The following is a 21,277-nucleotide window of genomic DNA, read 5'->3' as shown; positions in this document are numbered from 1 at the left end:
ACACTAAATGCCAATTGCTGTTTTACTGTTATTTCCCAAAACGCAGAAAGTAATGTGAAACTTGGACAGTAATACAAAGAGATTTTTTGAGTTCAGAGAATGAAAATAAACATTTAAAATAGAGTAAGAGTTTATTTTAAAATTCATTACAAAATGAATTTAATGAATCAATAATTCATTAACTACTTAGCATGTTTGTTGAATGAATAAGTGGATAATCAAGTACCTATGATGTGTTAGGCACTGTGCTAGTCATTTGTGGTCCCTCTGCTAAAGTGGCCCAGGGTGTGGGGGAAGAGTCGTTTATTTTCTTATCATTTTGTGTTCTTTGTTCACTTGTACTGGTTGAGTTCTAAACCCAGGATTGCTAGTAGTGAATTGCAAGGAACTGCTTTCTGAATCTGCTCAGCAATCAGGTTTCCTAGGAAATGTCAGCAACCAACTCCTTCATCTCTTTCTTGGTTTAAACTCGTTAGATTGGCTTCCACTGGAATGGCTGGATTGTTCTTCCTTTCATTTAGTAATCTTGGCCCTCCCAGAAATGAGATGCCACTTTTTGCACATTTATACTGGGTTTTTTTTCAAATGCAGAAGTGAATTTATTACTGATATGATAATGTTACGCAGCCAAACCTGGATCCACTCACACAGTTGAAAGTGAAAGTGAAGTTGCTCAGTCGTGTCCGACTCTCTGCGACCCCGTGGACCATAGCCTACCAGGCTCCTCCATCCATTGGATTCTCCAGGCAAGATACTGGAGTGGGTTGCCATTTCCTTCTTCAGGGAATCTTCCCAACCCAGGGATCGAACCCGGGTCTCCTGCATTGCAGGCAGATGCTTTAACCTCTGAGCCGCAAAGCCATGCTGCTGACACTGGGTTGTGGTGAAGGAAAGTTCAGCGTTCATTGCAGGGTATCAAGCAAGGAGAACAGACAGCTCATGCTCAAAAGACCTGAACTCCGTGATGGCTTTCAGGGGAGGGGTTTTAAAGGCAGTGTGAGGGAGGGGACCGCAGAGTGTGTGATCAGCTTATGCACAATTCTTGGATTGGTTGGCATGAAGGTGAAATTTAAAGCATCATCAACCTTTTGCTTTCAGCCAGTCTAGGATCTCTGCTCTTATGGTCAGCACTCTTTATCTGGTGGGGGTCTGCTTCCTGTAGAAACAACTCAGAAATGTGTGTCAGGCCTTTATCCATATCTTTCAGGGAACTGGGAGTTTTGTGTTTCTGCTGTGTGGTGGATTTTTAGTCTAAACTGTTACCAGTTTCCCTGCCCAACAGCTGTTCTTTATTTCTGCATTTTCATGTTTCCTAGTCATTAACTCTGAGTCAACCTTTTACTTCAAAGGACTAGGATGCGGGCTTGTACATGGTTTCAATAATTAGCCATCTTCTCTCTTATACAGGTAGCAGTTATTCTTTTAATATATAATACAGTATATATAGTTTTTAAAAGGTGTAAGTTCATCTAAGTATTGTCACAACTTTTAAGAAAAACAAATATTTCTTTTGAAGAAATGGAAGAATTAAAATGACAAGGATAAATTACTAATTTACCAAATTTAGTAAATTGTAATTACTAGTAAATTAGTAATTTACCAAATTACTAATGTACTATAGGAAAGAGGCTACATTTGCATCCTGAACTGCTTGCAGATCTGCATAAGAGGGACAACCATGTAAAACTCTGATAAAGACTAGTCCTAAAGGACCAAGCAGAGCACCAAATTATGAAAAGAACCAAAGATTTCTTGATGACGAGTCTGCCAACTGAAAAATTCATTTAATTCTCACTTATGAATAACAGTGTTATCTTACCTGTAAATACCTCTTTTATTCCTGCTTAGAAATGACCATAGCATTTCTAAGGGGAGGGAACCATATTGTTAGATTTATTTTAAGCTATATTAAATTAAATTTATTAAGCTATATTAAATAAATTTATTAAATTTACTTAAGGTCCATGAGGATGTAGGATCTTGGAAACACAAAAAAAACCTGGACAAGTTAATGACTCTATTAGAAAGCCTGCAGTCGATCTTAATGGAGACAGAACTGAAAGGTGATAATAAACAGAACCGTCCCAGCCACTAGGATTTCTCTGCTTTATGAGTCCATCATGCCTTGTCAGAGCGCATGGCTCAGTGAAAGCAAGACCACAGGAAGCACAGAAGTGTGGTTTCTCTCCGGTGTGAACCTGCTGATCGGCTTGCAGGGGTTCCAGCTCAGTGAAGGTCTCTTCACATTCAGCACAGGAGAAGGGGCGCCCACCATAGGGTCATCATAGGGTGTTTGTCGGTGTCTTTGTCAGTTGGACAAAGGCCATACCCCATTCTTGGCACTTGGATGGCGTGTCCTATGGATAGATCACCTTATATTTGGATAGAAGGTTTGGTATGCAGAAGCCCTTACAACAAACAGGGAAGATGTATGGTTAGGAGCCTTCCTTTTCTGGGCTTCTGTCATCTCAGCTGTGATGATTCAGACATACAGAGGACCGGGGAGAGTACTCTGAGATGGCTTTTGAACTTTTCCATAAAAGTTCACAGGTATCTGAAAAATCCAGATCTTTTACTGCATACAGTGGCATATTAGTATTAGAAGGAATTAATATTGTAAGCAAGTGATCATGCCACATGAATAACAAACCATAATTACATTATAAACACATACTGTAGAGAACTTACTATTTTAATTAAATAAAACTACAATAAAAATGATCTGACACCTTTCATGATTTACATATGCTGTTCCTGGACAGCATTGTAATTATGGACAAATGGTTCATATGATGTTAGAATAAATGACTATAATTAGGATGACTTTCATGTGGTTGAGCTACATTTTTAGTTTTCCTTATTCAGTGTACCCTTTCATCATCTTCGCACACCCACTGATGCTTGCAGATGAGAAAGGACATTCCGGAACCTTACTCATCAACAGCTGGAAGGGCCCTTGTTCTCCAGGTCTCCCTGCCCCAGCCTTGAGAATCCCCATGTCGTCTTCCTGCACCTCCTCTGCCAACCTCCACTCTCCAACACCAGCATCTTTTCAGTCAGAGCTACCTCCTGCTCTGGCCCCTGCTGTCCAAGAGCTGGGGCACAAGACTGCAGAAGCTCTAAACCCAGAAGAATGAGGGTTCAGTGTCAGAACAGTCTTAAAGCCAACTGTGTGTGTTTTGTCACTAAGTTATGTCCAAATCTTTAGACACTCGATGGACTATGGCCTGTTAGACTCTTCTGTCCATGGTAGGGAGACAAACCTCACATAACTGCTGATCAGTGAGTGTAGGAATTGGCTTTGCATCCCTGATATCTAGGAGAGCACCTGCTGAGAGGTGGAATGAGGAAGGCAATCCAAGAAAGGGGCGTGTATAATAAATTGTCCAAACTAGGATACTTGTGAGAGTGAATGGGGACACTGTTAATAGTTTCACTGGGCCTGTAGGTATAACTGTGACTGTCCCAGGACAACCTGGACTTACTGTCACCTTACTTCAAAGTGGGCATTACAGAGAGAAGGAGAAGAGAGTTATGGCTGTTGTTACACCTGAATGAACGTGACAAATAGAGCCCTAAAATTCTGTTTAATTAGTCCCCTTAACTTTTATCCCTTTCTCCTCCAGTTCATTCCTTGCTTACAGACTGATTTTTTAAAATGATAGCTCTGATTTCTTCAGTCTCCTTAAAATCTCTGCTGGTCCCCCCTGGTTAGCAGAATAAAGTCTGTACACTCACTGACTGGCATTCCAGCCCTGCCCTTAGTAGGGATCCAGTCCTATTTCTTAGTTTTCCTCTTTGAGAAGCCATTGGAACTGCAAACCATTGAATCTACTGGATACTCTTGGCATATAATTTCTTACCTCCATGCCTTTGCCCATGCTTTATCATCTTGTTAGAATCTGTTAGATAAAGAATCTGCCTGCAATGTGGGAGAATCTGCCTAATGGGAAGACCCAAGTTCAATCCCTGGGTTGGGAAGATCCCCTGGAGAAGGGAATGGCAACCCACTCCAGTATTCTTGCCTGAAGAATTCCAGGGACAGAGGAGCCTGGAGGGCTACAGTCCATGGGGTGGCAAACAGTCGGACATGACTGAATGACTAACACTTTCACTTTCACTTTATCATCTTGTTGCTTGGAAACCTACCCTGTGTTTGTACTTATACAATTTCTGTCCACTCTCCATGACCCAGCTCAAATTTCAGCTTAAATGCTGTGGGAAGCTAAAATTGGAAGGAAAAAGTTCTCTGTGAAGCCTTATCCACTCATTCTTGTCTCACCAACTCTGAACTCCTAGGAGTCTCTGTATAGACCTCTGTGGACCTTTATTTATATGGACCCATATGACTGCTTTCATCCTGGCATTTTCATCATTTAGATAGAGATTTTAGATCCTCTTGGAGATCAGAAGTGGTTTTAGGGCAGAATCAAAGTCTTATTCTTCCTGTAATTCTCAGAAAACTTTTCATTGTATTTTGCACTTGGTTAACATGCAATAGATTTGTTGGATGAGAGATTAGAGTCTGAAATTCAGAATTTTCATGCCTTTTATCTCTGCTTGGGTGAAAAAAAGCTATAGAACAAAGGTACTTTGTGTTTTGCTTGCGTGGAGACTTGGGACTGGGATGGTGTTAGCATCTAATTCTTGTTGGCTCTAAGGACTGGCTCCCTACCCTCCGAGGAGGACTAGATGAGGTAGACCAGCTTCTGGCATTTAGGAAATCTGTTATGATCTCTCCAGCTAGATCTGTCTTTGGCATAGATGGGGAGTCACAATATCCTATTACTAAATGGACCACACACAACTGTGACAAGACCCCTTTCTGATACTGGCCTTGTCCAGCTACTGGTTCTTTGGGAATTCAGTCTCCAGGCATCTTATTGCCTGAGTAGGCTTAACTGCTGGATGCAATAATTCAAATCTTGCCTGAAATTATATGCAAGGCTGGCTTTCTTTTTATTAAATCAGTGTTCTAGATACCAGCCTACCTGGCCTGGACTATTAAAATCTGATCACTTTGAAAACTGAAATGACTAACAACAAAAAGAAAACCTGTCAAACTGAATCTTCATCCCTAACTAATCATAATACCTGCCATATGTCCTTGGCAAGAATCATGTTGCTGCCTGGGGCATTTCATTCTCTGCAGTGAGGCTTTCTGGAAATGTGTGTTCGTGTGGAGTGCTCTGGCCATTTTACACTCTGAAGGGGTATACAAAGCTGTTTCCCAGAAGAATGAAATTCAAAGCATCTGTTCCCTGGCATTTGTTGTGTTGAAACTATGGAAATATGCTGTCTTAGACTTAGTGAGTATGACAAAAGGCTTTAGTCTAACAAAAATTTATTGTGAAATTTTATTCAGTATTTTCTCTACTATCCAACTCTAGATTTATTAAACAGTCTACTCACTATTAAAGCCTGAGTACTGTGAAAGGAGTGTTTGACTCTATCTGTAAGAACTACAGCCTACCACGCCTTAGGGAATCTTTGGTTTACTAATAACTTTAGCTGATGGTACCCTCTACCTTTTTGTAGACCATGGCCAACTAAACCATACTGAGAGCACTATTCCAACCAAACTCCTGAGTGCATTAGCCATAGATCTGGAAGGCCCTGTCTCATTTTTGTTAAGATATTTAGAGTCTGAGCCACAAAGTAATTATAGGGCAACACTTTTCATTTTACCCTGATTTATTTTTACATATTTATTATTTGGGCTTTTCTGGTGGCTCAGTGGTAAAGAATCTGCCTGCAATGCAGGAGGCTTGGGTTTGATCCCTGGGTCAGGAAGATCCCCGGGAGGAGGAAATGGTAACCCACTCCAGTATTTTTGCCTAGGAAATCCCATGGACAGAAGAGCCTGGTGGGCTACAGTTTGTGGTGTTGCAAAAGTCAGACACGACTTAGTGACTAAATGACCACAATTTATTTATTTATTGTCTCAATATGTTACTCCTCTTAGAACATAGGCCTTTCTAAAGATGGACAGAATTTCCGAGATAATTTAGGCCTACAGCTCCCTTTTGGTTATGAAGAAATCAAGGCCCAGAGAGGATAAGTAATTTGTTCAAGGTAGTACAACTTGACAATATAAGTGACAGAATCATTTCTACCACTTTCTATTGGTCACAGGGTTAGCCTGGATTCATTAGGAGGGGAAATAAGGCCCACGTCTCCTTTTTTTTTTTTTTTTCCACTTCTCCTTTTAAAAAATACTTTTATTTATTTATTTGACTGTTCTGGGTCTTCATTGCTGCGTGGGCTTTTCTCTCATTGTGGTGAGTGGGGGCTATTCTTCAGCTACAGTGCAAAGGCTTCTCACTGTGGCGGCTTCTCTCGTTGCATTTGGGCTTCAGTACTTGCGGTACATAGGCTTAGTTGTCCCATGGTGCATGGGATCTTTCCGGACCAGGAACCTATGTGTCCTGCATTGACAGGCAGATTCTTTACCACTGAGCCACCAGGGAAGCCTGGTCCCACTTCTTGATGGAGATCATGACAGAACTTTTGTGCCCATCTTTACTACACTATACTCATAAAGTAGAAGTTTTGTTTCGTAACAGTTTAGGCTCTCTGGAGGTATACACTGCCACTTTAATTGGAAAAATTACAGCCATTCTTTCTTCAAAAACATATTTTTCTTTCCTATCTTCTTTCTCCTTTTCTTCTGATACTTCAGTTGTTGTTCAGTCACCCTGTTATGTCTGACTCTTTGCGACCCTATGGGCTGCAGTAAGCCAGGCCTCCCTGTCCCTCACCATCTCCCATAGTTTGCCCAAGTTCATGTCCATAGCATCAGTAATGCCATCCAGCCATCTCATCCTCTGACACCCTCTTCTCCTTCTGCCCTCAATCTTTCCCAGCATCAGGGACTTTTCTAATGAGTCAGCTGTTCGCATCAGGTGACCAAAATGCTGGAGCTTCAGCTTTAACATCAGTCCTTCCAAAGAGTATTCAGACATATATATTAAACTTCTGTTATTATCCCCTATGTCATCAATCTCTGTCCAATTTTTATCCTTTTTTCTTGCCATGTTTCAGTTTTGGTTACTTTCTACTCTTTGCCTTAAGGTTCACTGATTTGTTTTCCCACAGGGCCCAATCTCCTCTTAAGTCCATCCAATGAGTATTTCTCCTTTTCATATTTTGTATTTTTCAGTTTTAGACTTGTCATATGCTTCTTTTTAGACAGTGTCTGTTTCTCTACTGATATTCTTCATCTCTTCACACATTATGCTAATCTTTTCTTGTAAGTCCTTAAACATACTTATAATAGCTGTTTTAAAGTCCTTGTTTGGAATATTTGCCATCCCTATCATCTCTGGTCTGTTTCTGTTGACTTTTTTCCCCGTTATGAGTCGCATTTCCCTGTTTCCTCATATATGTGGTAATTTCTGATTGTATGCTAGACAGTGTGATCCTCTCGTATTAAAGAGTCTTGAGTTTGTTACTTTCTTTAAGTCATGTTACCTTCTGTTTCCACAGGCAGGTAACTTATTTACTGATTAGTAAGTTTCTATTGAGGCTTGTTTCTACTGAGGCTTATTTTTCAGCCTTGTTAGGGTAATTCTAGGCTTGGGGCTAGAATGGTCTTTTTGAGTCTCAGTTGAATGTCCGGGGTGATCGGTGAGGTCTGACTACTCTGGCTGGTCAGGGCTGCTATATCTCTCAGTACTGTGTGACCTCCAGAATCTCTGTTCAGCTTTTACTCCCCAGAAGCTGTTGCCTGCTGGGCTTCTGCATGAGTATTGGATGGCACATTGGCAGCTAATGAGTCAAGAAGACCCCTCTGCCAAATTTTGGAGCCCTTTTTATGAACAACTTCCCTCTTTTGGGGTCACTTCACTGCAGATTTCAGCTACTTCAGCATCCCAGAATGCCAATGACTGCCCCACTAGCCCCATGATACTACTGTGCTCTACTTGGGTTCTCCCTCCATGTCTGTGTTCCAGAAAGTATTTCCAGGCAAAGCGTCAAGGTTATTGTGTGGATCACCTCTTGTATTTCCATTCTTCCTAGGATCATCGTCCTGCATTACCTGTTATCTAATGTCTAAGAACAGTTGCTTCCTGTATTTTGTCCAACTTTTAAATTGTTTACTGTGGCACCAGTTACTCCATCATAGCAGGAGTAGATGTTCTCTTCTCTTTATATTGAAACAATAGATTTTTTAAATAAATAGAAAATTCCATATATTTAAAAAAAATTGCCATTCTACATGTTGCTCAACTGATCAATCTGTGGCATGAGATATAGAGACGGTTTTGTTAGTGAACTAAAACCACCAATAAGTCTTTCTTTGACTGTTGTCTAATGTGTGTTCTTCAGTAACAGGTTGATAAATTGATGAAATAAATTCTGGTTGAAAATTTTAGGTTCTAGGTCAAAATGTTGCCCACCTTGACATAGTAAGTCCTTTTTCTGTCCTCTTGAGCGCTTCACAGGAATTCTTATTATTTAGTCCTCCTGCCTGAGTTCTAGTTCTTTATTAGAACTGAACACTCAAAGCTTCCATAATCCCATCACTAATCTGGAGATGTGTCTTCACTCAGTGTGCCTATAAACTTAATTTTCTACTCCTATCTGTTGTTTATCAATTAAAGTAAAATTCAGGCCTGCCCCCTCCAATTTAAATATCCTTATATCCATTATCCAGTATTGTGGGGCAGGACTAATAGATTAGTTACCACATGAGCAGCCTAATTACCTCCGCACAAGAATGATAAACTCTCTTGTGGTTGTTGGTGCTGTTTTATATACTCCACCTTAGAACTATTTTCTATATGTACCCACTTGAATGGATTTGAGTGTATATCTTAAAAAAACGGTACCGATCTCTGTTTCAGGGCTACAGCTTTAGAACTACATTATTTCCATTCTCCATATGGTTTTTACATTCAGGAAAGGCTGAGTAATATCACATTTTTTAATATTTAGATATACTAAATTAATCATGAAAATTAGCATGGGTTCACATGAAAAAAATAGAAATGGATCCCACAAGAAATGTTAGTCAATAATTAAGCTGCTATTAATATAAAAAATGAAATGATTCTTTCTGTATTCTTTCACTGAGAACATTGGAAGTGTGAGGATTTATTATTACTCTGATTTGCTAAGTGTGATCAAGAAGAACAAATATTTTACTGATAGTTTCTTAACCAAAGTGAAAGTGAAAGTGTTAGTCACTCGGTCCGTGTCTGACTCTTTGTGACCCCATGGACTATAACCCACCAGGCTCCTCTGTCCATGGAATTCTCCAGGCCAGGATACTGGAATGGGTAACTATTTCCTACTCCAGGGGATCTTCTCCACCCAGGGATTGAACCCTGGTCTCCCGCATTGCAGACAGATTCTTTACCTACTAAGCCACCAGGGAAGATGCTTCTTAACCAAAAAGTAATATAATTTTTCTTTGAAATGTTCTTCATTTTCAATAATAAATAATAATACATTTACAAGTACAAATACAAAAGGCACAAACGTGTATTTGTTCTTTCAACGGTGTTCCAGACACTGTTCAGGGTGCTGGAGATATGTTAGTAGCTTAGCATGTCTGACTCTTTGTGACGCCATGGACTGTACCAGGCTCCTCTGTCCATGGGATTCTCCAGGCAAGAATACTGGAATGGGTTGCCATTTCCTCCTCCAGGGAATCTTCTCGACCCAGGGATCCTACCCACATTTCTTATGTCCCCTGCATTGGCAGGTGGGTTCTTTACCCCTAGAGCCACCTGGAAGGCCCGTCCCTGGCAGGAGAAATAGTTGTTGCGAGGCTCTCAGGTGGGGCAGAGGCCTTTAAGGGGCAACAGAGACACCTGTATGTCTGGAGGAGCCTAGAAGAGGAAGTATTGCAGAAATCAGTACTCAAGAAACCAAGGACCACACTTGGAGGGTTGGAGAACTCAGGTTTATCATGCCAGCGGGCCCAGAGAAGTTAACCCTCCAAGCTCTGAGCTCCGAACAAAGGGGTTACAGAGTTTTTACAGACCGACTACAGTGGGCGACTCTGACTGTTAATAGTGTCTAAACTATTATTAAACAGTGATAACTGTTTAAACACTGGCTGGTTTAAACTAAGGGGTTTCGGGTGCATGGAAACCTCAGTCAAGATGGGGAGGGGGATGCTTGACCTTTACAGACAGGCATGATTAAGCAGGTTTGCAGGGGCTGGGCAGTTGTAAGAGCAGGACAAGGGTACATGAGATAAGCTCCAGTTCCTAGCATTGTAAGTCCCCTTTCTGAGACTACGTGACCTACGTGATCCAGACTTTGCAAGGAGCAAGCTGAGTTACAGAGGCAGAAGGAGCAGGAGGTTACGTAAAAATTTAACTTTTCCTCTTCAGAAGTGCCAAAGGAAACAGGTAGCTGGAGTGGGGCATGGGGACCAGATTACCCACCATCATGGTAGCATACCCGATACCCTTTTTAAAGCCAGAGATTTTCAACCAGCTGATCCACAGAGGGGAAGGCATTTTCGAACTGTCTGCTCAAAGCGCATTTCCCCCTGCTGCTGCTCATAGGTTGGAATGCATAAAAGCTTAAAAATAATGTCCTCCCCCACTCTCCCATCCCCAGCCTTCCTTTTTTTCACTTTGTTTCTCCTTCAAAAGTCTCCTTGTTGCCCAGGAATAAAGAGCACTAAGAAAAGACTTATCAGAAAAATCTCAAGAGATTCCCATTTCCTTTTTTCTAATCCCCACAACCTAAGGGTCTTAGGGTCTCTTCAAGTGGTTAGTTGTTGCAGTGGCAATTTTTTGAACAGCGTCATCTCAAAGTTGAATGTAGCACTAAGTACTGTGGAATGATTTTTGAGAGCATCTGCATGCTGTGGTGCAAATTGCATGAGAAAACAAAAAAAAGCTGTCATTTCAAACTTATCTACAAAGCATTTTTAAGGAGGCATCAGTTATGAGTCATCCCAGAAGCCATTCTAAAAGTTTAAGGAGCCAAAAGAAATTATTTTTAACTTAATGCTAATGGAGCGAGTGTATCATCTGAGGAAAATTAGGAAAGCATTCTACTTGATGTGATCCTTGGAGTCCAGTAAGCATCCGGTTTGGCTGGGATCTGGGATCCCCTGACTGCAGTGTGGAGTGGAGAGGTGTGTGCCCAGCCTGATTATTCCGTCCTGAGGTCAGACACTCATGCAGTCAGGGAAGGTTTTTGAAAAGGGTCTGTTAAAATTGGGCCAGGCTGTACTTTGATTTTGTATCTGTAATGAGAGGACCTGTAGCACACTGAGCCTGGTCAAAAGGTTTCCCCTTCTCTTTTCACTAATAAATACAGGGTTAGCCTTGTTTAGATATTAGCAAGACTGATCCTGCCCTCAGCCTGATGACAGGCTTTTTCAACTGTCCTAGCAGCGCTGGGCCCCGGAGCTGGCATCTCTCCCTCGTGAGACTGATGACACGCTGGTTGCCAGTAAAGGAAGGTGGAGGTATTCTGCCCCTCTGTTGTTTGCTCAGGGCCACAGTGGTGCCCTGGTGACCTCCAGTCCCAGCTCTCTTATTTGGGACCCTTGGGGGGCCATTTGTTTTTCACTCTTTTATGGAGACATGGACGCTAGGGGCATGATTTCTAAATAGAGAGGCATTAGGCAAGGAATTTGCAGACTGAACACGTTCTGCTCCCTGGCGGCCGGTGTGCAGGCCGTATTTTGGGAGGGTCACAGAGGCCATGGTGGGCCTTGTGATAGTCTCAGCTGTGGAGATAAAACGCTGCAGCTGCATCTGGGGTCTTTGGAGCCATCAAGGGGTTTTTTCTCAGAGTCACCCTGAACACAGGCAGGCTCAAGAGACAAGAGAATTTTGGCAGTTGGTTGAGTTGAGGGATGTGCTCAAGTGTGTGTGTTGTTAATGAAAAAGGTGTTCACTGACACTTGTTAAAGGCAGTAAGCAGAGTTTATTTAGGACTGTTGAGGGAGGTATGAGGACCACTGCCATAGGATTTTACAGTGGGGGAGAGGGATTAGGCTCGACTCTGAACACAGCCTGGACAAGTGGGAACTTATAGTCAAGGAGCAAGGTGTGTGTGTTAGGGAGGTGGTCAGTGGATGGAAAATTACTAAGAGAAAACATCAAGGGTAGGGGAGATTCTGGGTAAATTGATCTGACTGGATTTTTACTGAAGACAAGGGTGATTAGGTGTCATCTGGGGGATGGTGGAGGATGTGAAACCCAATCAGATATGGAGGGTGGTCAGATATCAAGAACGGAGGGCTCTGGTTAAACTGACTTTTTAAGCAAGGTTCTTGCTAAAACTACATTTTACAAAGAAGTACACAGATGGGTCTAGGAAAAGATTCAGGAGTCCAATTCCAGTTTGGTCAACAAAGAATCTTTATCATTGTGTATGTGTGTGCTTGTGTGTATGTGTTTGTACATATGTGTATCTGTGTGTGTACATCTCTGTATATGTGTATATATCTGTGTGTGTGTGTGGGGGGGTTGTGGTAGGGGACTGGTGGATAAGAAATTAACAGGGAGTAGAGTCAGTAGAGCAGGTCTCTAGGGAGAAGAGCGCTAGTGATGCACCACATTTTTGGGAATAAATGATGAAACAGTAGTGGTACAATAGAAATTAAAAGAGAAACAGGAAAGAACTGATTCTAGGAAGAATTTTCAGTTGTGCCTTCAGGAAGTCTTTGTAGAATTTGCATTCACCAGTGATATCTGTTCTTCTGAATTCATATTTCCTTCTTTGCTATATTAATTGCACTTCTTACCACATATCACCTCGATAATTGCTGTATGTCTACAACTCCCGCTAACTCAGTTTGAACTTCCTCGGTTGCAGGAGCCATGCTCTTTGTGTCACTGAGGAGTCTCTTGTACAGACACTCAGTAAATGTTTGCAGATCAAATGAATGCATTTCAACACCTTCTTTCTGAATTTTGTTGATGTTGTTGGGAAAACTTGTAATTAGTAGAGTCAACATTTCAGTATTCTAAGTGGTTAATAATCATATAATTAAAATGCTAACATGATAAGTGGTAAACATCTTGAGTTTCAAAGACTTTTGATATATCCATGTCATCACTGGCTTTATAAACACATGATTTTAGTACACTAATACTAACCTAGCCTCTGTTATAATGTTTTTGCTGGAAAAATAGATTTTAGAATACTTGCTTCATCTAACAAGGCTGTGATGATGAATATTTCAAAGCCCTTTAAGAAGTCAGTCGTGAAAGGCTGATGTTATCAAGTACATTTGTTTGAGATTTTACTGTTGTTATAATAGAGAAAAATATCCATGCACACCTATCTATAAACCCTTCCAAAAATACAAGAGAATTTCAGTATATGTTTTTAAGCATTTTTTACTTTCTTTTAAAAGGTCTTTGTGGCAATGATGACAATGAAGCTGAAGGTACTCATAATAAGAATAGCTTCTGTAGCCCTTTATAATTTATAAAGCTCCGTGTATTATCTCAGACTCAACAGTTCAGTAGGAGTGGGGACAAGCTCTTTATAACCTTAAGTTACTGTTAAAGAACAAAGAATCAAAACAAACTGCAAAGTCATTTTAATGCAAATGTATTTATTTAGCTTTATACCCAATGTTCTGAAATACATTTATTTGATCTTCAGAAGGCATCTGGAAATTTAGAAAAAGTACAAATGAAGTAGTTATTAAGCATTCCATATGTTTCCACAAGATGACGGTCCTATTACAGCCTATTATTGTCCATTGCTTGGATGAGCCTTCTGTTCACGACTCTGGGAAGGCAACTTGGCAGAGAACAGTCTTGCCTTCCCCTCCCTCCTTTCCTTTCCCTCTTCATCTACTTCCTGCACCCCTCCCCCAGGTCTGACTGCTGGGTGTTGGCACCCCCTGTCCTGGAAGGTCCCCCTGAGCCTCTGTGGGATGTAGCCCAGGGTGGGGGTGTGCTTACTTAGCAGATTGGTGAAGAGGGGGGCCCTGCTCGAGGCAGAGGATTCGCAAATGTCTATTATCATATAGTCTATCATATTATATATCATGTGTCATATCATATCATATCAAATATCATATCATATATACATCATATCATATAGGAAACAACAGAAGTCATCTAAGAGGAGATGTTTTGCTGATTTTAAGGTTATTGTACCTTTTCCCGTGAAGATGCCTGTGTGTTATTATCTTATGCTCTGACTAATCCAGAAACTGGTTCATTGGTCCCTAGATGATCCCAAGTTGACTGCATTAAGATTTAAGATCATATTAAATTTTCACATTGCATAATGAGTGTGAGCAGCAGGTGGAATCCAGAACCTTTGCTATCCCTCATACACCTGACTTTGGTAGTTTCCATGTCTGCATTCTTTGTAGTAAAAGAAGGTCCAGCCCAGAACATTGTGGGCACCAATGTTCCCATGCTTACCATACAGTGTTCTAATTCTGATTTTGGAGCTCCTTCCCTCACTGGATTATGAGCTCCTGGTGGGTAGGGTTGGCTTCTTGTTCATTTCTGTTATTCCAGGGGAAGATATCTTATATAAGTAGGAAAGCAATACAGTTTACTGAATGGATGATTAAAATGAATGTGCACTCATGAAAGGATGTGTTTGGCAGAGAGTCATTTAAAATTTCATGTGCTAAGTTGCTTCAGTCATGTCTGACTCTGTGCAACTCTATGGACCATAGCCTGCCAGGCTCCTCTGTCCATGAGGATCCTCCAGGCAAGAATACTGGAATAGGTTGCCATGCCCTCCTCCAGGGGATCTTCCTGACCCAGGGATTGAACCCAGGTTTCTTATGTCTCCAGATTTTGATAATTTATATTGCAAAGTTAAGTCTTATTTATTTGGATGCCATTAATTTGAAAGGTAGATATGACAAAAAGTTATAAATAAGTATTAAAACCACTCCTTTCAAAATCATAAACATATTCTAATAAAATGTTCTTTTGTGGTACTGCCAATAGGCATTATTTACCATTATAATTTATGGAGTACTCAAAAGAATTTTATTTTATTGAAAATGTTTTTGGTTTGTGTCTTTTTAACTTTAGAGGAGTTAACCTCTGTCTGACCATGCTGTCTGATTTAGAAAGTTTTTAATAATGGACAGTAAAATTCACCCTGTAGAGCTGAAGAACCACGAGAAGAAGAAAAAGCAGGAAAACAGTGACTTGGTAGTTGATAAAGGGCTTCCCTGGTGGCTCAGCTGGTAAAGAATCCACGCGCAATGCGGGAAACCTGAGTTCCATCCCTGGGTTGGGAAGATCCCCTGGAGAAGGGAAAGGCTACCCAATCCAGCATTCTTGCCTGGAGAATTCCTTGGACTGTATAGTCCATGGGGTCGCAAAGAGTCAGACGCAACTGAGCGACTTTCACTCACACTCACCTGTAGATAGTCCCACCTCTGCAGGTCCCAGTTTGTCTTTGCTCTTCCTTCTGACTGACCAGCCGTAAACTGGAGATTCCCACGAGCCCCTCTTAGAGTGGATGAACTTGATAGAGCTGTTCACAGAACTCAGGAAAACAAGTCCTTACTAGATTTCTTATAAAAGGGTATAGTTCAGGAACAGCCAGGCAGAAGAGACGCACCGGCAAAGTATGGGAAAGGGGCACAGAGAGGTCATGCCCTCTCCTGGTGCCACTCCCCACATTTCCAAGTGTTCACCAACCTCAGTCCCACTGTTGAGGGGTTTTTATGGAGGGTTCATTACCTAGGCATGCTTCATGAAACTGATCGGTCACTGGTGACTGAACTCAATCTCCTGCCGCACCGCCCCCTCCCCTCAACATCAGAGGGTGCTGCTGAAATTTCCAAGCCTCTAGTCTCATGACTGGTTCTCCAGGCAACCAGTCCCCATCCTTAGGTTACCTAGGAGTTTTCCAAAAGTCACTTTGTTAATATAAACTCAGTTGTGATGGAAAGGAGCTTGACACCCATTTCACCTTTATGACTCTTAAGCATTTCAGGATCTGAGGGCAAAAGGCCAAATATAACCAAAGATACCCCTGTGACTCTTAGATAAGAAATAGCAAGAGTTTTAGCTCTGTGCCAGGAACAGTGAACAATTTCTTATAATCTTGTATTTTTATTGTAAATCACAATATCATACCGTCTGCAGTCGTGACTTTTCACCTGCAGTCGTTTAGGGTGGGTAGTAGACAAAGGTCTGGAAATACTTTCTTTTTTTTTTTTAATTGGGGTATTACACTGTTGTGTTAGTTTCTCCTGTACAACAAAGTGGATCAGCTATGTGTATATATATATGCCCTCCTTCTTGGACCTCAATCAACCCTGCCACCCATCTCATCTGTCTAGGTCAGAGCACCAAGCTGAGCTTCGTGTGCTATATAGCAAGTTCCCACTAGCTATCTGTTTTACACGTGGCTTGCACATATGTCAATCCACTTCCCAGTTCATCCTCCCCTTCCGGGTCCACAAATTTGCTCGCTACATCTGTGTCTCTATTCCTGTCTTCCAAATAGGTTCATCTGTACTATTTTTCTAGATCCCACATATATATGTTAATATATATTTGTTTTTCTCTTTGTGACTTATTTCACTCAATATGACAGACTCTAGGCCTGGAAATACTTATAATGGTTGTAGGGGAATAAATATTTGCAATAAAATACTTGCAATTCATATATTTCCATTAATTTGTTTGTGTTTAGAATAATAACGCATGTGGACTCAAGTAAGTTCTTTCTGATACAGTTTTGTGCCTTTTCTCTCTTTTATAGACCATTGGAACGATCCAGTGAAGATGTGGATATAATCTTCACACGGCTGAAAGAAGTTAAAGCTTTTGAGAAATTTCACCCAAATCTCCTTCATCAGATTTGTTTATGTGGTTATTATGAGAATCTGGAAAAAGGAATAACATGTAAGAAACGCAACTCCAGTGGTGTGTTTTCATGTATAAGTTTGTGCTCATTTGTGGTTATGCTGTGGGGATGGATAGCAAATGGGTTATCTTTGTGCCAAATAGTTGAGCTCAATCAAAGGTATGAGGTTGACATTTCTCTCTCCTTGTTTATTCAGTTCTAAATCAGCATTTCCTTAACTCCTTTGTCCATAGCATGCAAATGGTTCTTCCAGGGCAGTCTCCTTTTCAGATGGAGCTGGAAGGATTTATATATTCAGCAAGATCCTTCGAAGTTCTAATATATAATTATTTTCTGTAACCCAAGAAATATGGGAGCCAATAGGATATTAAATGGGCTTCCCTTGTGGCTCAGTGGTAAAGAATCCACCTGCCAATGCAGGAGACACAGGAGTCTCAGGTTCAGTCCCTGGGTTGGAAAGATCCCCTGGAGAAGGAAATGGCAACCCCCTCCAGTATTCTTGCCTGGAGAACCCCATGGACAGAGGAGCCTGGTGTGCTATAGTCCATGGGGTCATAAAGAGTCAGACACGACTTAATGACTAAACAGCAACAGCAAAAGGATGTTAAATAAGATAAAAGTTTCTCAACTATTGATAATAGTCATTTTAAAAATTAAAGCACAGCTGGTTTACAATAGTAATGTTTGAATTAGCCTCACTGGTAATAACATCTATTCCAGATGTGACTAAGGAGTGGGGGGAGTAAAATGATAGAGTGACAGCTGCATTTAAAAAACTATACAAGTATATTCTCATTAAAAAAGTAATGCTATTACCATCTGTTGTGATGCTTCATACTGCAGTAACAGAAAACTCCCATCCAACTGGCTTAACTATGACTCCTATAAGGAGGGAACATCAGTTATCCACGTATAAGCAGTCCTGAGGTAGGATGGCTTCAGGGCTGGTTGATTAAGTGGCTCAATGACGTTATTAAGGTCTCAGGTTTGTCTCATATTTTTGTTGGTTTAATTGTTTTTGCTGTTCATCTTGTGGCTTTGGCTTTTGTTCCTGCTGAAGGACTATTTCTGCTCTCTTTTTCAGAAGTCCCCCAGCAGACTTCCTGTATTGTTTCAATGGCCAGAATTGCATCATGTGCCACTGATTAAACCAATCACTGGCACAGATTATGGAACCACATGATTGATTTAGACCAATCATGGTTACCCCAGTGGAGCTAGGGAAGAAACTCATATGCTCAGTGTTTGGCCTTGTGGAGGAGGGTGGGAACTTGTATATAATCCATGTTCAGGGCATGATTTCAAATGGGGGAACTAACAGGGTTTGTCACAACATCATTGTAGAAAATTTAGCAGACAAAACGAATATCACCTACAATCCCCAAATCCAGAGATGGCTGTTTAATTTTGTGTGTGTCCTTCAAGATATTTGCCTATGTGCACAACAAAGCAGAGTCACACTTCTGTTTAAAAAATCATCCACACATATTGTTTTCAAACCAATATTTTTTATTCTTACTCAGTGGGAACATTATTTTTTAAGAGATAAGACTGTCTTCTATTTCTTACAGCCGTTTTCAAAATGAGTCTTCTATGATGTGTAATGTGAATTTGATTGGCAAGTAATAATATCTTTGGGGGCCAAAAAGTTCATGAAAGGCAAAGCCCTAATTCTAAAATAAGTCACTTACAAAGGCTAGGAATAGCAGAGTTACTGGCAAGGCCAGCTATAAACTCATCAATCCCCCATCTTAAGCTTGTCATTGCACCTGGTGGGATACCATTGTTGTTCTTGCCTTTCCACAGCATGCTTTAGTCAGAGAGTTTAGAACAGCTTGTCATCATTAATTATGGCTCCCAGAAGCTTCCTCTTATGCAGTGAGCCTTAGCCTTGCCAGAACTCAACTATCCCACTGAGTTGTCATGTGATTTTTCATTGAGCCACTTGACTTCTGAGGTAGGATTCTGTGAAAAGAATTTTAAAATATCAGGTCATTCCATCTAGTTATTTAGCTAGAATATTTAAAAAGGATAGTTGGGTTTGCATGAGATTTTTGAACCACTGTTTCAGAATGACTTTCCAAACTATTGGTCTTAACTAGGACGTGGGAACTAAGATTCTTACTAAATAGCTAAATGTTTTGTCTCTGAGATACAAAAGTAAAGTAAAACTGAGTTCAGAAATTTCTGATGAAAATCATTTCCAAGGAATGGCTCCCTCCTGATACCTTAAAGCAGTGAATTTATTCAACAATCTAGCAAATGGACAATGACAATATGGTAGTTAAAAATTTTTTTAACAGATTTTATTTTTCTTAATCAGTCATTGATTAGCTTAAAATGAGACATTCTATGCTAGAAAACATGCTGTTTTTTAATATAAATAGATTTGTGAAGTTAGGGTGGTGATCTGGTTTTGTTGACTCACATAGTCTTTTTAACACATACCCCATCTAGAATAATGATTTTCCAAGTATCACAATACAATGACGTGCATTTAAGACAAATTACAGAGAATACCAGACAATTCTTCTTACATTCAAAGGGTCTTATAGCCTTTAGGGTTATCATCCCTTATTGCTACTGTGTAAATATAAAAGAGTTCTGTTTAATAGAGTTCTGCTTCATGGAATGTTGAATAAATAGGATATTGCTTTGTTGATAGAAGAGGGAAAGAAAATTATGGTGTGTTCTGGTGGGAATAGATAGAGGAATCTCATCTAGGTCCAAGTTAGGCTCAGAACAGTCAGTTAAAAATTATCAGATTACGTGGTAAAACCAACTTATATTTGGCCTACTTACCTGCCTGTTTCTTTTCCAGTGTTTCGCCAAGGTGATATTGGAACCAACTGGTATGCTGTCCTGGCAGGGTCTTTGGATGTTAAAGTTTCTGAGACCAGCAGTCACCAGGTAAGATACGATATTCTTTTTATTTTCTTAAAGTAAGATTTATTATTGCTATTTTTAATGATACATTATCCCTCTGTCTTGAATGCTATCAAAATTACATTTTCAAACCCATTTCATCTTTCCCGTATAGTACAGAGTTCCATAAGTATGTGTTGAATTCCTTTATTAAGTTACTCAAGAAATATACATAGTGAATGTTTTCCATGATTTAAAGATGCCAAGTGTGGGAACACGAAATGCTGAAGCACACGGGCTGCCCTCCAGGAGCCCTGCTGTCTATTAGAAAAATGCAAACAAGTCCACAGCAGAGGGAAACTGCTATTGTGTGAGGTGAAATGTGAGCAAAGGGGAAAGAGAAGCAAGTCTTCTGAGGTTCCTCCTTAGATCCTGCTGAATCTGGTTTCCTGACTTTTCTCTGTTCTAGAAGTGACCCCCTTGTCAGCTTTAAAAATTTTTTTAATTTATTTTTGGCTGCGCTGGGTCTTCATTGCAGCGTGGGCTTTTCTCTAGTTGTGGTGAGCGGGGGCTGCTCTTTGCTGTGGTGTGCAGGCTTCTCATTGCAGCGGCTTCTCTTGTTGCAGAGCACGGGCTCTAGGGCACACGGCCTCAGTAGTTGCGGTTCCTGGGCTCCAGAGCACAGGCTCAATATATGTGACGCATGGGCTTCATTGCTCTGTGGCGTGAGGGATCTTTCCGGATCAGGGATTAAACTTGTGTCTACTTCATTGGCAGGCAGCTTCTTTACCACTGAGCCACCAGGGAAGCCCCTCTTATCAGCCTTTTATGAGCTCCAGCAATGCAGGGAAACATGGTCAAGGCAGTCTCCCGAATACCTCTCACTATTTCTCCACCTCATCTCGTTCAATGTGGAGGGCCAGGAAACATGGGCTTACTTTATCTTCATTAGTCACCTCTGAGGAGCATGGCGTCCTAGTAGATAACACTCATATTCTTACTGCCTCCTCCATCATATTTGTGAGTTTGGAATGGGTCCTAGATTCTCCTTTCACATCTGCAGTGACCCTTTCTCCATCATTATTCCACATGGCCTGCATGGACAGAACCTTCCTGTGTAGAGCCAAGAACCTCTTGTCTCAAAAGGACTCCCTTCTAGAGGCTGCCGTCCAGCTTCAGTATGAAAATGTTCTGAGTCTTATATTCACATATATCAGGATTCAGATAAAAACTGAAGGGAGAGAACTGGCTAACTACAAAATTGGAAAGAAATATCAAGAAAGGTCAAGGAATTAAAGGGACAAATAATCTCCAGCCAAATACCACGTTTAAGATGGTGCTTCTAAGCCTTTTCCACATGTGGCACATTTCAACTGTGAGAAACACCTATGACATACTCCATTTGAGGTTTAACTTTGTAGGAATTTGTGTGTATATTGGAGTTGTGGGCAGTTACCATCTAACGAGTGGATTGTTGGTTAGTGGACATTTGGAGTTTGGCGTATAGTGGCCTGTGTTCTACCCATTGTTATGGGGGGTTAGGGTCTCAGGCCAGTACCCAAGTCCTCCTTCCCTGATAGTATACCTTTTCAGTGCATCAGTGCATCAAAAG

General features: G+C 40.9%; 1 protein-coding gene across 3 annotated transcripts in view; it reads left to right on the top strand.

The window, feature by feature from the left end:
- Positions 1 to 21,277, top strand: part of RAPGEF4 (Rap guanine nucleotide exchange factor 4) — a 318,295-nt gene that overhangs the window by 37,275 nt on the left and 259,743 nt on the right. For all 3 annotated transcript variants that reach the window (XM_061135069.1, XM_061135068.1, XM_061135067.1), the window contains exons 2-3: positions 16,696 to 16,838; positions 19,622 to 19,710. In XM_061135069.1, the coding sequence (XP_060991052.1) occupies positions 16,696 to 16,838; positions 19,622 to 19,710 (232 nt within the window). The remainder of the gene's footprint in view (positions 1 to 16,695; positions 16,839 to 19,621; positions 19,711 to 21,277) is intronic.

Source organism: Dama dama, chromosome 33 (assembly GCF_033118175.1).
Source record: "Dama dama isolate Ldn47 chromosome 33, ASM3311817v1, whole genome shotgun sequence".
In the NCBI taxonomy this organism is placed as follows: Eukaryota; Metazoa; Chordata; class Mammalia; order Artiodactyla; family Cervidae; genus Dama; species Dama dama.
This window is presented reverse-complemented; position numbering and strand designations above follow the sequence as displayed.